This window comes from Lagopus leucura, unplaced genomic scaffold (assembly GCF_019238085.1).
Source record: "Lagopus leucura isolate 7727_CA_CO unplaced genomic scaffold, USGS_WTPT01 Super-Scaffold_100060, whole genome shotgun sequence".
NCBI lineage: Eukaryota > Metazoa > Chordata > Aves > Galliformes > Phasianidae > Lagopus > Lagopus leucura.
This window is the reverse complement of record NW_024962306.1, coordinates 718,050-735,002: the sequence shown is the minus strand read 5'-3', so window position 1 is coordinate 735,002 and position 16,953 is coordinate 718,050. Positions and strand designations below refer to the sequence as shown.

Sequence of the window (16,953 nt, the reverse complement as noted above, 5' to 3'; positions counted from 1 at the left end):
CAGCAAGGTTGTGTATGCTTCCTCCCTGGAAGCACTGAAGGCCAGGCTGGATGGGCTGTGAGCAACCTTGGCTAGAGGAAGGTGTCCCTGCCTATAGCAGGGGGTTGGAAACAGGTGATCTTAAAGGTCCCTTACAATCCAAACCATTCTATGATACGATTCTATGACATTGTGTTGTCTTGCTCTTTTCTACAGCTGCCCTCAAATTTCTACACATTACTAAAACAACAACACAAACCAACAACACAAACCATGCCTGTATGCTAACGAAAAGAAATTGTACGACTGTGAAGCATCACCACCTGGGAACTCTTACCATTACAGTACCACAGACCTTAATGCAGTTTGCATGCAAGCGCTTACCACCTCCTCTCCATGCAACATTATTTTGGAAATAGTAGAGCTAAAGGAGATGGCTGCGTGGGAAGCAAGCCTAAATCAGATTCAAAGCAACATCTTGAACTAAATTATTCATTTCCATACAGAGCAGAAATTTATTAATAGAAAACACAATATGATCTATGCAAGCAGGCAATGGTTTCGAGTACTTTGTGTAATTGGATTAAGTCTTAAATTAGAGAAACGCTGGGTGAGAACCAAGAGCAGCAGCAGAACAGGGTGTGTAATCTGGTTACATAAACACGAAAGCATCAGGGGACAAAGGTGCTGCCGAGCTATCCCCAAGCCACTGTTTTATACACAAACAAACTTTCATGTGCTGCTGTTGCAAAGGCACATGATGTTGAAGGACAGACCTAGTCCATCTGCAACCCTAACTCTGTCAGCCCAGAGGAAAATGGGAAGTCACCTCCAAAATCTGTCAGAGAACAGGTCAAAGCTCTGCAGCCAAATGAACTGAAATCAAGTGACCTTTAACAGACATATAGCTGACAGGTTGGGCTTGGGTTCCAAAATCAAAGAACAAACTCCCCAGGAGCACAGAACGCTGAGCCCAATAGCAACTAAGCAGTTAATGACAACACCTGCGAGCTGGAAACAGAACAAAAGAAGAACTGTGCTCTTCCCTCTCCAGCCCTGTGTTCTGTAAAGCTGGTAAGGCCACTGTTCTCTTGTGCTCCAGTGAAGTATCCAGAATTTTGAGAGGTGCTCAACATGGGTGAAGGCACGTGTGGTGCTTCTTCCTCATGTTCTGAGGGTAAATCCCCTCTTCCACAGCCAATACAGGAAAACTGCAGCTTTCTAGCTGAAGGTGAATGAACCCACCTAGAGATCTGCTCTTGTCTGCAAAACCTTTCAGCAGGTCAGCTGTTTCCAGCACTGCCATCACTGTTTTGAGTCAGTGGAGTCTTCTGACACAGTGTATCAGTGCTTTGAGCCTTCCCCAGGGCTGCAAATAGAAGAGGCTAAGGCCTCCAGCCCCTAAAAGTGGGCTCAAAGTGCCACGTCCAGCACACACAATATTGCAAACATGAATCCTATACAAACATGACCTGAGTATGCTATAATACACAGGCAAGTCTAAAACTTTTGGCATGACCACTAGACCCCAGACCATCTTAAACCCTCAAAAACAACTTGAAAGATGAGCCGGGGCTCACACTTCAGCCAAGGTCAGCCTGTCTGCAGACACAGTGTGCTGACGACTAGGAACATCTTAAAATCTTTTGGAGAAGAGAAAGCAGGGAGATGCTCTGTGCTTCCAAACCTGCAGTGTCCCCAGGAATTAGAACTGTGCCCAATTGCATTGAGTTGTACCCACTATCACAATTACTCATTAGCTGCTCTGAAACACCATTAATGGGTGTTACGTAACGGATGGAAACATCAATCACTGTTAGTGGAAAAGCACCATTCATTTTTCTGAAGGCAGGAAGGAGGCAAAGCCCTTTCTCAACCTAAAGCACATGCATTTGCTGTGATGAAAAAATTCATGGACAGGAATACAATTTAAAAAAAGCACAGGAACCTCCAATACTTCTGTATAAGCAACTGCTTTAGTACATTGTCACAGGCATTCTGAAAGCAAGAGCATGTTTACATAAATCCCACTGAAGGTTCATGTTCTGATATTTAAGAATGAACAGTCTGAGCAACGTAAAGTCCATCCAGTGCAAACCCTCCAGAACTCAATATGGCGGTGTCACACTAAGAGGGAGCTTTTAGATGGAGAGCCTGAGATGGGAGGAACTGGAGGGAAGCTTCCCAACAAATGAGAGCTATTGATAAATAAATCAGAAATAAAATTTGATTTTCATCATTTTTAGCCTCGTATTTCTGTTGCTGGCATGTTAGCAGAAGCCAAAGTCAGTATCTTAGTGATGTGACACTAAAAAGACAAGGGGCAGCTTCTGCTTTAGTAGTCATAAAAAAATGTTGCTTCCTGGATTCAGAACATCTGTGTTGTTAATCTCAATCCAGCACTTTCAACAAGAGAGTGAAAGAGCTCACTGTACAAATTAGAAGCACAAAGGTCTTTAATATCCTAGACAAATATTTCAGTGCTGCTGAGAACAACTCCCCTGGTATTCATATAGAGAAGGCAAATGCTTCCTCAAAGTGATGAAGTTTCATATTATTTCACTGCAACATACAAAAGGTGCTTTATACCACCTTGTATTCAAGGCTGCTGTGTAGCAACCACAAACTGCATTTAATGGCTTCATTAAAAAATGAACTGTCTTTACCAACAACCTACAGTGAGGCTGAGCGCACCCGCAGCGAGCTTGGAGACAACCCCAAGCAGAGCGGTGCAGCTGATACAACAAAAGGAAGGGATGCCATTCAAATGGACCTGGACAGGATTGAGAACCTCATGTGTGAACCTCATGAGGTACAAGGCCAAGCACAGGGTGTATCACCTGGCTTGTGACTAATATCTGCCTTTGTTGATATTAGGAGAACTCTTTGAGAGCAGCCTTGTGGACAAACAGTTGGGGGTCCTGGTGTATGAAAAGCTGGGCATGAGCCAGCAGCGTGCTCCTGTAGCCTGGAAGGCCAACAGTGCCCTGCATCAATAGAGAGGGGCCAGCAGGGCAAGGCAGGGGATCGTCCTCTGCTCTGCCCGTGAGACCTCATCTGCACCTGGGTTTGAGGCAACCAGCACAAAAAGATGTGGAGTTATTGGAGCAGGTCCAGAGGAGGTCACAAAGATGCTCAGAGGGCTGGAGCACTTCTGCTACAAAGACAGACTGAGGGAGCTGGGCTTGTTCAGCCTGGAGAAGACTCCAGGGAGACCTCACTGCAGACTTCTAGTACTTGAAAGGTTATAAACAGGAGAACAACTTTTTACACAGTCTGATAGCGATAGGACAAGGGGGAATGGTTTTACACTAAGAGAAGGGAAACTCAGGTCAGATGTGAGGAGGAAATTCTTTACTCAGAGGTTGATGAGGCCCTGGCACTGCTGCCCAGAGAAGCGTGGGTGCCTCCATCCCTTTGAGGCCAGGCTGGATGGGGCCCTGGGTTAACCTGTTGGTTAACACTCAGCTGAACGTGAGCCAGCAGTGAGCCCGGCTGGCCAAGAAGCCAATGGCATCCTGGCTTGTGTCAGAAACTGCACAGCCAGCAGGAGGTGATCGCACCTCTGCAGCCAGCACTGGTGAGGCCGCACCTCGAGTGCTGTGTTCAGTGCTGGGCCCTTGACTACAAGAAAGACACTGAGACCATGGAGTGCATCCAAAGAATGGCAACGAAGCTGTGAGGGGTCTGGAGCACAAGATTACGAGGAGCAGTTGAGGGAACTGAGATGGTTCAGCCTGGAGAAGAAGAGGTTCAGAGGAAACCTCGTCACTCTGAACAACTCTCTGAAAGGAGGCTGAGCAAGGTGGGGGTTGGCCTCTGCTCCCAGGACACTGGTGGCCCCAAATTGCACCAGGGGAGTCTCAAGGTTGGATAGTGGATAAGTGGACTTATTCTCTGAGAGTGGTGAGGTATTGGAATGGGCTGCCCAGGGACGTGGAAGAGTCCCTGTCCCTGGAGGTTTTCAAGAAGCCTGGAGATGTGGTACTTAGGGACGTGGTTTAATGGGCAATATCGGTGGTAGGCAGACAGTTGGATCAGATGACCTTTGAGGTCCTTTCCAACCTTAATGATTCTATGATCTGGTGGGTGGCAAACAGCCCACAGCTGGGGTTGAGGTGCTGCAAAGTTCCTTCCAAGCCAAGCTGTTCTAAGATTCTATGAAGTTTCTACTCAATGTCTATGACATCAGCTACTGCACGATGCGTTGTTTCCAATCACCCCTCAACATCATTTCCTACTGCACCAGCAAGCAAAATTAAAGCAAAGACATTGGGCAAGGATATGAAAGCTTCTAAAAATCCAGATTGAAAAGCTTAGAACACATGTATCTCTGGGAAAGCGCCAAAATAAAATCAGTAGAAACATCTATTTATTTATTGAAAAATTATACCTTCCAATAGAGAAAAGTGACAAAAAATTGTTCAGTAAACTGTCATTAACTTCAAACATTTTGCTGTAGTATTGCCTATGCCAGTGGAAAAATAAGTATCTCTGCAATTCCAATTGATTCCAGCAACGCACAACAGCAAGTTGTTGTACAGGGGAGCTTTCTTTGCTCTGTGGGTTTGTACTTGTCTTGCCTCTTCTGTTTCAGCTGAACTATGTCCTGGATGCACGTCCTGGATTTTCTTATTCCCGCCTCTTCCATACCTCATGAGCTTTCTGCAAATGTTTTGCCAAAACCCAAATCCCTCTCCACACCTCAGGTCCTCATCTGTCTGGTGCATGCTGGAGAGCAAAACACTTCTCTCCCTTCCCGTGGGCGGCAAAGTACTAGCTAGAGATCAAGTTAAATACTAGCTTATGTCAGACTGGAAAATAACACTGACTTATTTAGTTTTGCAAAAATGTCAGTGTATTCCTTCGTCAGTATTTAGGCAAAACACCTGGAGAAGGGGGAAGAGATTGAGACTAACTCAGAACACCTCAAAGCAGCTAACGAGGGTCTGTAGATAATAATAAAAGCACAAAGCACAAGCACAGCTCTATTAACCGTGCAGGTCACCACACCATCTGTCCATCAGCAACCCAGAGCATTTAATACACCATCTGCCTGCTAACATTAGAAGAAGCCAAACATAGATTTCATTAGGGTACATAGCTTTCAAGCAAAATGCAGGTCCCAGATTTAGGTTAATATGTTTTATTTCTGAGAATAACCCAGATTCATATTGTTAAAGACCCCTAAGCCACCATGCTAGCTTTCCTCTTTATCTCCACAGCAAACAGTTATCAGATTATGTGGGGATTGCTTCAGCTGATGCCCAGGCAATCTGTTATTTGTCATGGTTAACTGCACCTGCTTGTAGATAAACAGCGCAAGAAAGCCAGGACACCTGTATCTGCAAGGCACTGTGATGCAGCCAAGCTAAAACCTTCTTCACCCCACATTAACTCAGAATAACAAACTTCAGAGGCAAGAGGATGTTTGCTCTGTGGTGGTAGTACCTTGCCGTCAAGTGGGATGGACAGTGGGCGTTAGGTTACGCACACCCAATCCTGGCAAGTTGCTCCAAACTGAAAACAATTATGCTGGGAAATTAATAGAGCTTCACAATGGCAGCATCCATTCTTTTCCAAAGGAGAAGAAGTGACACATGCCAGAGCTTTACAGAAAGCAGCATCCCTAACCTGTGTGCCTGGCACCACACAACTCCCAGAATCACTGTTCAGGCCAACTGCACGCTCATCAGCTGGGATCAAACTAAACACTTCTCTGAGTCATAAACACTGACAGCTCCAGAAAATGCTCTGTAACTCCAGCTGCCAGAAGGAGCCCAGGAAGCACTGCAGGACAAACAGGCTCTGGGGCTGCGGGGTGGGCTCCAGCCTGAGCACAGCACTGCTCCCAGCAGCCCTGCTGGCCGCCGGCAGCCTGAGCACAGCCCAGGATGTGGCCGCCTCAGCACAGCTCCTTCACCCACACCGCAGGGCTGCTGCTCGCAGGTCTGTCCTGCAAACCACCCACTGACAGAACTCGAGAAAAAACAATATGTGAAAGAGCAGCCTTGTTCAGAAGATCAGATCTGAGGGTGACTTTTTCACTTGTGTGGAAATTAGCAAGTTCCAAATGATGAAATGAGCCATGAGCCCAGGCACAGACACCGCTTTATCTCCACTTAAAATGGCTGGGTTTGGACTTGGTTAAAAAGCGAAAAGGCCTGAAATGCAAGTGTTTCATCACTGATGCCATGCTTTTCTAGTGCAAACAATACATACTGTAAGATAATATGAATCCATCCCACAAATCCTCTAAACTCTGCTTCAGAATCAGACAGGGCCGTTGCAGATGCCACAGCTGATGGAGAACATCTTTATGCTGCAACTGGAACATCAGCCCTCAGCAATCTGTGGCCAGCTTCTACCTGATCTCCCTGCAGGACTCCAGACAAATGATACCCTTGCTCAAGAGCTGTTAAGTCTTATGTTAAACAACAGGATTTCCATTCCTCTGAAAGCCCTAGCCTCTTTCACTTTGAGTTTCCCCTTCTGAAGAACAGGTGAAGAAAAATCCTACCACTTCCAAAGGGCCCTGAACAAGGCAGCTGGCCGTGATTTACCAGATCAAAAAGCCCTTTTGCACAGGGCAACAGGAGAGCTGGCTTACAAATTTAAACACTGTTCCTTGTACTAGCAACTGGGGCAGCACACACAAGGAGCCATCCCACCAGCTGTCTGCTCTGATATTTGTCAGGGCCTCAGCCAGCCCTGGTACGGCCCCAGAAACCACACCACGTAGGAAACTTAGAGAGAGGTGAGGCTGGGACATCGGCAGTCACATGAGACACCATATAACTTATTGCTGGAAAAAAAACCCATCTAAATGAATTACCAAGATGCTCCTGCAAGGAACATCTCGTCTCCTGCCCAACTGTTGTCATGGCCACCCGATCACTGCTGATCTCAATCAAACACAGGCAGCAACAGGCGTGTCCTTCCCAGCCATGCTCCCCTGGGCCCCTCTGGTCCCCAGGGCTCCTGCTGCCCACCTCCAGCAGAGATGGAAAAGATGCAGAAATATAGAGACAAGATGGTGCAGGAAAGTGCTTTTCAAGCCCATTGCCTATCTTTAAGCACACTTTTATTAAAACCTATTTAAGCCAGAAAAGAACACTACTACCACTTCTGAGACTGCACGCTAGTTACATGCTAAGACTGGTAATTTTTAGTTTTGTAGACTTTAGGATAACATTAAAAGTCACAAGAAATCATGCTAGGAGCAATACAGCAACATGTGCCTGCCCAGATGAGATGTACTTGCAATGTCTTACATCAAGAGATGGAAAAAATACGAACTGTCTTCTTATTACAATTGTGCTCCGCATAGGCTTGCAGAAAGCTTTCTACGCTCACCCACATTGACACACTTTCATTCAAAGCCACCCTGTGACACTGACAGACCCACCCCAGCTGCACTGCTGGGGTAATGCAGCCGTGGATGCTTGTCCTGTGCTGTGTCACCACTACAGGCAAGTCAGCATGGGAAATGAGCCTGTGCTCTACAAAGCGTACCACATCATCTCAGCACTGCGCTCTGCCTAACCAAGAACGCATCCTGCATCTTGGAGGCTTGTGATGCAACTGCTCTTCTGAAAGAATTATTCCTATAGCAACTGCAGTGCTGAGGCTCATCTTTCCACTACTCTGAGAAGAAAACCCCCACAGAGTGAGCCCAGCTTTGCCGTGACCCAAGCTCAGCAGAGCAGGGGTGCTGTAACTGGGGCAGCAGTAACACTTGGTGCTTTCCATCTCCTCTCAACACAAGCAGGCAGAGCATGCACGCTCCTCCTTTTCCAGTCAGTGAACCAGATGGGACGTGACGGAGCTGCAGCTCATCAGCAGATTGCATCTCTCCAAGGAAATGCCTTCTGCAGCCCACTGCAGAGCCTGCGCAGGGCAGCCTGCCCCTCATAGCATGCAGTAATGGGCTCTGGTGAAAGGGTGAAGGGCCATTTCTGTCAAACAGACATGTTCAAGTTCTTAAACCTTAAAAGGAATTAACATAAAGACACAACTTTTCCATTACTGACAGGCCACAAGAAGGCTGCCCACAGATCCTTGGCACCTGAGCTCGTCTCACCTGGCAGTCGAAGTCCTGGAAGTTGCGAGCCGCATTCTGTTAAAAAACAAAACAAAACAGAAAACAGACTTTAGCACAGTACCCCAAAACCCCCCAAAAAAGAGAGCAGCAGCACCACTAAGGGTCCCCTGAGAGACCCCTGCTTCAGCACAGCCTGGCAGGGCAGGTCACACTACTGAGCGCTGTCAGATACTGCACAAGGCTGAGCAAACCACCCGAGACAGCATCCTACCTTACTAAGGCATTGCACCTTAGTGCTAAAATTACAACTAGGGCCATGTATGAGCAACTACAGCACCCCAAACACTTCTAATGGCCAAGTACACTAACTGCCTTCCACAGGTAAACAGATGGCCCTGCTTCCCTCTCTGAGGCTTCATCACAGCTAGTAAGAGTACAGGTTACTAACCACATTCTTCAAAGTTTGTGATGTACAAGTCTTATATACCTGCAAATCTAATCTATGAATCTCCAGATGTTAAGTACCGAACTGTGTCAGATGTTTTGAACATGATGTGGCACAAAGAATCATATTCTCAGGATGTAGGAAAACAATGTAAAAGCAGCCCTCGTGAGATCCTGCATTAGAGAGGATCCTACATGAGATCCTACATTAGAGGAGATTTCTGACCACTCTATGTCTCTTTGCCTGCTGTGCAAAACACAGTCAATAGAGTCTCCTCATCTACCACGATGTAAAGAAGAATTTCAGTCCACCAAGGCCACAGCGAATAAGAGCTAAAAAAAAGCAATGTATGAGGAAATGAGAGACTTCTGTACCCAGCGCTGGACTTGGGATGGTCTGTGGTAAGTGAAGAAGTGAAGGCTGATTAGAATTTCCGCTGAGAAAAGCAGGATTCCTGGTAGTGTTACAAACCAAAGAATACTAAGATGCACACACAGAATTGGTGCTGACACATAAACTGAATCAAATCATCAAATGTAAGGGTAAGGCACATCTTCCAGTCCTCTAAATGTGTGTTGGCTGCACCCCAAAGGCAAAGAGCTACCCGGAATCATGAAAGGACATCCCTCAGGGTGGATTAGGATCTCCTGTTGCATTTCAGTAATTTTTCACCAAAGCTATATGAACAGTCACATTTGTCAGAATATGAAGCAATCAGAAGTAGTATAAGAATTCTGAATGAAAATTAACATAATACTGCACTCTTGGTTTTGTTTTGCCAACCATCTTTGCTGAACAGTTGTTATCAATGTAATTGTTAGCCTGAAGACATTAGAACTAAAGGTCAAGAAATACAAACCATCCACTCTCTCATCTTGTCCTAAGAGCATCTGATTTATGCAGCCACCACTCAAAATCCCTAAACATCCAGCAAGAGCAGGAATAATTGAGCGTTGTTGGGTAGGTTTCCTGACCACGTTTCAGAGAGCACTCCCTTTTTTTTGTCTTTCAACTAAATGGGAACACTTTAAGTTGATCTTTTCTCCACTTTAGTGAGCTTGAGTAAAGTGAATGTATAGAGTTTAATGCATTTTCCTTCCCTGCAGCTGTTATTAGGCATAACTTACACACAAATGCTAGAGTGTTTGGATTCTTTAAAAGTCAGGCTTGTAGTCAGTGGAATGACTTAGATTCAAGACAAATCAAAGTCAGGACTCAATATTTCCCAGTAGCATTTCCTATAGTTCAGACACTAAGTGACCAAGCTGCACCCACTTCTGTATCCCAATCAATTCCACTGTTTTTAGAGTTTTAGCATTAAGATGCCATAGCTCATTTTCTCTATACAGTAACTTTTGTATATGAAGAGTTCACAAGCACCATAAGAGGTTTTTACTGTACTATTTCTGGCCATCAATTCATTTTGGTTCATGAAATCCTACCTCTAACCTGGGTTATCAGCAAAAACCTGAGTGAACCGTCAGCTCAGTACTTCTCAGACTCTGATACGCAGCAGAGTACAACAGGTTATGGCATCAACTCCATGAGTCCACAAACTATGTCTAGAAAGTATGTGTATTACACAAAGCCTGAAAGCATCAGTGAGGACCAGATCTCAGAGATGGTGGCTCCCTGAGACTTTTCTTTTGTCAAAAGAAAGCGTAAGGATCAGAGCCACAGCTTATTTCTCATCCCCGTGCAGAGCTCAGCCCAGTCCTGGAGCCATCTGTGTACATTTTTTCCTACTACAATTTATATATTTTTTGTATCTTCAAAATGGAGGCAAGGAAATGAAATATCACTTTGTATTTGCCTTTCTGTTTGTTGGCTAGCACCGCAAACAGGTAATTTGGAAAGACAAGATTACAAGTCAAAAAAGAAAACGTATTACGAGCCAAGGTTTCTCTAGCACGGAGTTACCAGAAGTTCTACAAGTCAGTCCCACTAGGAATGGTGTCACCCTTCTGACTTCTGCCACAATTTCACAAAGCCCAGAACTGGCACGATGCACTGCTTGGCTGGGACATCAGACTGCCTTGAACGGTGGTGGTCCTTCTTCCCTTCAAACTTCGGAAGGGCACACTGTGGTGCATTACCGGAGTGGGGAAGCAATTACTGTTTTTAGTGCTTCAGGCACTTCAAACTGCAAGCAGACAACCAGGGCTCCCCGGCACACACAAAGTCAGCAGGAGCCCAGCTGCGAGAGCAATGGAGCAGCAGCATTACCTTGTCATTCAGGAGCGGTTTGATCTCTGTCAGCTGAACATCCTGCAGCTCATCCATGGCGCCGTAAGTGGAATCACTTAACCCTCACAGCAGCCAGTGAGCGATTCTGAAACAAACGCATATGGTTAGCAACAGAATTACAAAAGATGCTGGGCAAAAATGCTGCAAGCTCTTTTATTAGACACACATATGCCCAAACTGAAACTTGCCAGCAGCTGGTTCTCAGCACAACGTGCAGTATCTGTAATAGGAGAATGCACGCAAACAGTTGTGCTCGCTCACATCCACAGGCTCACATTGCCTTGCCTCCCAGAAATCATCCCAGAAAGCTCATGCCTTTTTATTCAGAAAGCCTGGCTCCCCTTCACACAGTGCCACAGGCTGCCTGGAAATGAACTGAGATGACTGATCAGCAGAGCGAAAAACTGTGTTCATGAATACCGACAGGGCCAGAGTGTTTCATGAGGGCTAATCTGCAGACTGCTTCGCTGTTTAGGAAGGCTGTACACATTACTTAAGATGAAAGAAAGAAGTCAGAGAAATAAGCAGGGACAAGAATAGGCATGTGGTGGGCTTCCTGGATGCTAGCTGAGCATGCTAGAAAAAGACTCAGATGCCATCACAAATCAAATTCTTCGTATAACATGATACTGCTGCAAACCACAGAAAAAAAACAAGTGGAACAAGAGCATTGCAAGTGTGCTGCTGCAGCCCCTGCAACCCCACCGCCACATGCACCGCCCAGGAAGGAGGGCATCCCTCACAGCACACAGGCTGGGCCTTCTCTTATTCCCCGGCACTAGGACTAACTCTGGTGTGGCCTGAAGCCACAAACTGTTGTGCCTTTTACCTGTGAAAGCCAGCCATAGCAACATCCCTCTCTTCTAGCTCCTTTGCTCTAAGCAACTAAATAAGTTTTCTGATTTTTCGTTCAGTTCTGAAGTTTCCAGGAAACCAGTTCATTTACAGGTAAAACATCCCCTTACCCCACACTGGTATTTTACTTGAAAGATCAGTAAAAACAGTTACACGAGTAGACAGCAGGCTCCAGAGGATGAGCTAGCCCTGACTGTGGCAAGGAGTTATTGAGACAGAGATATTTTGTTCTAAGGAATAAGAAATTTCTATACACTTTGGAACTGGTTAACAGCTCAATATCTACCTGGCTCTGTCAGAAATTCAGGACAAGGATCCCACTACCTTAGAGGCATCAAAGGAGTTTCAAACAAGCATCACAAAGCTCAATTACCTGCAGCTCTTATTCCTCTGAGTCCCAGGCTCACCCTCTGCACATCTGTGGACAACAGGGGGACTTGATCATCCCCTCCAATGAGCAGAGAACTCTGAGCAGCAATTGCTGTGTTAGGTCACTCATAGATATTCACACTTGAGCTTCCCAGCTGCTGCTCCAAGGTCCACTAGGGCTTCCCCTGAGCCATACCTACAGCAATAGCTGCACCAGCCTGCCCTGAGACTTCTCTGCTGCTGATTCAAGTGTAGCAGTCCTTGAAGTGCCCACAGTCCAGAGAGAGACTTTGGGTGTCACACGCACTACTCTGTAAATCATTTGTTGTATGAGAATAATAAAAAAACAAGTAGATGTTGGAAGTAAGGATTATTAAATGCTTTCATCTCACCAACCTTGGTTTCACACTTGGACTCCAGATGCAGCTGCAATGCACACAGTAAACAGCATTACACTGAAACTAATCTGATGCTTATCTTCCTGCTCCAAATATTGTTTGCAATAGGGGGCTCAGGGCTCAGCCAACAGATTGCTGTGTTCCCGCCACGCCGTACCCGCCTGTGCTTGCTGGGCAGCAGCAGGAAGGCTGCGGTTGGAGGTGCTGGGCTCAGTCTCTTCTCCCTCCAGGAAGTCTGACCTGATTCCATCTTTCACAGCACCAAGTGGACTCAAATAAAGGCACCGCTCCCGGAATGAAGCACGAGGGAGGAGCGGAGCTGCTCTGCAGCACAGTCAGGGCAGGCTGCACCCCGGGCTGCGGCAGCGCGGCCTCCTGCAGGGCCACCAACATCGCCAAACTGAGACCCAAATCCTACAGAACGATTAAATCTGAGTGGTAAGATGGCGGATTTCTTTTCTAATCTGTTACTCTAATCTGTTCATCCAGAAAATCTGATTTTTTTTCCTGCCTTTGTAGAAGCTGTAAGCTTTTCAAAGGCTTTTTGAAGGAAAAGGTGCAGGGCCCCAGGCACTGCTTACCAGCAGGTGGGTGGTTTTTTGTTTTTTTTTTAATTACTGAACTTTCTGGAAAAGGTCTGTGACAGCCCCTAGGCTTCATCTGAACCTGTTTGTTTCAGAGGCAGGTGCACACACTTTCTCTACCCATGGTCTTGGCAAGCTGTGATCTACCTCAACCCAGCCTGGAAACTGTATTCCAGCACGAGAGCTCAGCAGCTCTACATCATTACTGTAACTACACCTGGGCACTGCACTACACTAACAGCAATGCAGCTCCTGGTTGGAAACACAGCAAAGTGGCACATTTGTCTGAGAAAGTCACTAACATTTCTCAAGAGAGAGTGCTCTGTAGCAGAGGGACCCGGCAACACGCTTCCCCTGATGCAGAGGCAAAGTGAAGGGTGGGGAGAGCTGGGCCATCCTCTGCTCCAACTGCTCAAGGCTGATTCTAAACAAACTGAGCTACCATCGTATGAGGTATCAGGAGAACAAACACTGGTGTCCCTAACCACGGACTTCTCAGAGCCAGCAGGCCTTGAATGGAACATTAATCAGGATACTCTGGGGATGCTGCCAACTTGGCAAGAAAACCCAAGGTCTGTGAATCCTTAGCTGAACTGCCTTTACGATGCTAAAAATCACACCCGTAGGTCAGAAGGACTCCTGTGCAGGTGAAAGCCCTTCCCCTAAGCATGAGTAGCTGGGGAAGTACAGAGTCAGCAGTACTATAGCTGTACGGAAATCTCTAACCAAGCATGATGAGGAGAGAACTGGGAAATTACTAACTTTGTAACTTTTGTGTATAAGTATTGTGCAGATAGTTCCACTCTGTGTCCCTGATCTGTGGGAAACCACCAGGCACCCAGGCCTGCACAATCCTGGAATGAATGAGCAGCATCTCTCCTGAGTGCGTGACGACTTCCTGCACACCGCCTGCTGAGTCCGCTCTTTGGACAACACTATTTAGGATGCCTCCTAAACAATCTGCAGACACTTCTGCCCAGAAAACAACCCATTTTCTCCCTCTACTGCACCTGTTATTTAAAGAAAGAAACGTCATTTCATAAGCTGAAAATAAATTTAAAATACCACAACAAAACACCATAAAGATTCACAAAATACAGATGAGCTCAATAGAAAACAAGCAAAGCAAAAGGTTTGCCTGGAATGATCCATCTATAAACCATACATTTTTCTAAAAACGTCCCAGCACCACCTACTTTGCAAGTACTCCTCTTGGCTCCATTTATATATGGCTATAAATACCCACAGATTCTCCCAAATTAAACCACCCACGCCTTTCCAAAGGCTTCCCACTGGAATAGATTCTGTGCTCTTAGAAAACCAGTAATACAAAGGACTGAGGAAAGACATTCGATGAATAAGTAACACAGAGCCTAGCCACCGGGGCAGGATGCAGAAGGCTGCAGAGAACCAAGGCAGGTGAGACAGAGAGCACCTACCTACCTCTAAATACAATCAGAAATGCGTGCTCGCGTGCTTACTCCAAGATAGGGATTCTCTCAATTCCCATCATTTCAATATCATAGAATCATAGAATCACAGAACGGCCTGGGTTGAAAAGGACCACAGTGCTCATCCAGTTCCAACCCCCTGCTGTGTGCAGGTCGCCAACCAGCAGCCCAGGCTGCCCAGAGCCACATCCAGCCTGGCCTTGAATGCCTGCAGGGATGGGGCATCCAAAGCCTCCTTGGGCAACCTGTTCCAGTGCCTCACCACCCTCTGGGGGAAAAACTTCCTCCTAATATCCAGCCTAAACCTCCCCTGCCTCAGTTTAAAGCCATTCCCCCTTGTCCTATCACCATCCACCCTCAGTCATTCCCCTCCTGTTTATACGCTCCCTTCAAGTACTGGAAGGCCACCGTGAGGTCTCCCCGGAACCTTCTCTTCTCCAAGCAAAGGAAGCTGTGCTCACATCAGAGCACTAAGCTGTGCCCCACACACAGCTGGCGGGTGCCATGGCTCCATTCAGGGCACTTGGCTGCCATGTCCTGCGGGGTGACAGGCTGTAAGGGCTGCCCTCGCCTGCTGGGCATCCCCTGGTTGTTCTCTCCACAACCTCTAGGATCTCTGCATCACAATACTCTGTAGTTAGAGACTGAAAATTTTTGTTCATTCATCTCAGCGTGACTAATGTGTTAACTCCATAACCTGTTACACTCCTACTTTACATACTAGTCACATTGGGGGAAAATTACACAAGACAGCTATCAAGCTGTGCTACAAAACATGGCATTAGATACACCTAAACACGCACTGCCCTGCTGGCATGCAGCAGGGTGGCTGGGAGCCTCCTCTGTAGGCACGGACTGCTCATGCACAGGACACGTGGGCTGGGGCTCCCAGCGCTGCTCTGGACAGCCCCCACTCTGGATAGAAAAGGGAAGCAACACTCGGGGTACAAAGGCAGATGGAACATCCCCAAATCTGCAGCCAGCACAACAGCAGAGGAAGCCACTCACATTCCTCAGGCTCACACTTGAGGTATTCTTTAGCTGTGTGTGCTGCACAGCTTTTCACTATGATTTCCAGCCCATGCCTCTCTCAATGCTCACACTGGAAGATGAGCTGCGGGGCAGGCTCCTCGCTCTGGTTGGGCAGACCTCAGGCTTGGCTATTGATCATGAGTGCAGCAGACTTCATGTATGGCCTCTGGGCAGCATGGGATGCATCTCCTCACCCCCTGTTCACTTCATGCCAGCAGCATGCTCCTGACCACCTGCATGAGCTGTTCCATGCGCTGCACTTAAACGCTGTCTGACGCAGCCAGCTCCCAGCAAAGCAGGCAAAGGATCCAAATCTGCTTTCAAATATTTTCTTAGGTTATCACTTTTTGTGTTCCAGCCCATGTATTTTTGGGAATGCATCACATGGTGCTCTATCTCCAACACAAACTGTGACCCCAAGCAGAGAAGCCACGCTCTGCTTCACCAGCACTGCACCAGCTCCTGCATGTGTGCAGCTGCAGCTTCTTTTCAAAGCAGCATGGCTTTGCCTCCCTTAAATCTGGGCTACAACCAGGACAGAAATGTCACCTGCAAAATATACTTGCTGACATGTTTAAATGAGCCCTATATTTAACAATGGTTTGGGAAGGAAGAAGTTTGTGGTCAGCTCTCTGTTACTTTCTCAGAAGGCGTCCAATTTTAACTACGAGAAATATTCCACTGCCACGTGTGCGACTGAGCTCAGCTCACAGAATGTCCTTCTGTCACCATCTGAATTCACTGCCACCAGCTACAGGCTCAGCTGACTGAGCAAGAATGGAAGAAAAATGGAAAAGCCTGCTTTGGGTTACCTGGAGCAGCCCCAATAAAGCACTGAAACTGTGCTGAGCTCCCCTGTACAAAACAGCCCAAAGAGATTTAAAGCAGGGAGGGATACTCAGGATACGAACTGGAATAGCAGATTACTGCTCTGGGAAAGCTGCAGATGACTGTCTCCAGCGGCACCTTTTCTGCTCGTGGTTATCTTTCACAAGCTTTGCAGCACTCCCCATAACTAGCTGTTTCCCTCATCACAGACAAAAGAAGCAGCGCCTATTGCTACCACAAATACAGCTCATGCAGGTGACATCTCACGTTTGATGTCCAGCGGCGCTACTCTAATGCAGTATCTGCGTTACTTGGCAGCTCACAGAGCTCAAACAAAACCGCAGAGCCATTTTCACCAGTCTTACGGTGAAGGACACGTTTGAACGGATCTGTGCAAAGAGGCTTTCCCATCTCCTGCTCCTACGAGCCCTGGAGCTCCAGACATCCCACCCAGGGGATGTGAGGGCTCCTGGAGACTTCATCCGATGGACTCTTGCCTCAGGGGAAATAACCCTTGCTTTTCCATCATCACTGACTACAGCTGCTGTACCTCACTACTCATTCCATCCAACACCCTCAAGCTCCCAGGCACGCACAAGCAGCACACGCACCGAGCCCCCACCTCCCAGCCGATGCAGGGCTTATTCTCAAGCAGCTTATGCTCAGCTCTGCCTGCTTTCCACCAGATCCTTTCATTCCTTTTGCAGTTTTATTTTCAAAC

The 16,953-nt window shown here is 46.9% G+C and overlaps 1 protein-coding gene across 3 annotated transcripts in view; it reads right to left on the bottom strand.

Moving 5' to 3' along the window:
- Nucleotides 1–16,953, bottom strand: part of NDRG3 (NDRG family member 3) — a 54,189-nt gene that overhangs the window by 20,346 nt on the left and 16,890 nt on the right. For 2 of the 3 annotated variants that reach the window (XM_042886667.1, XM_042886669.1), the window contains exons 2-3: nucleotides 10,695–10,803; nucleotides 8,063–8,098 (exon numbers count right to left, since the gene is read on the bottom strand). In XM_042886667.1, coding sequence (XP_042742601.1) covers nucleotides 8,063–8,098; nucleotides 10,695–10,751 — 93 coding nt within the window. In that variant the 5' untranslated portion in view covers nucleotides 10,752–10,803. The remainder of the gene's footprint in view (nucleotides 1–8,062; nucleotides 8,099–10,694; nucleotides 10,804–16,953) is intronic. The other variant, XM_042886668.1, reaches the window with a different exon arrangement.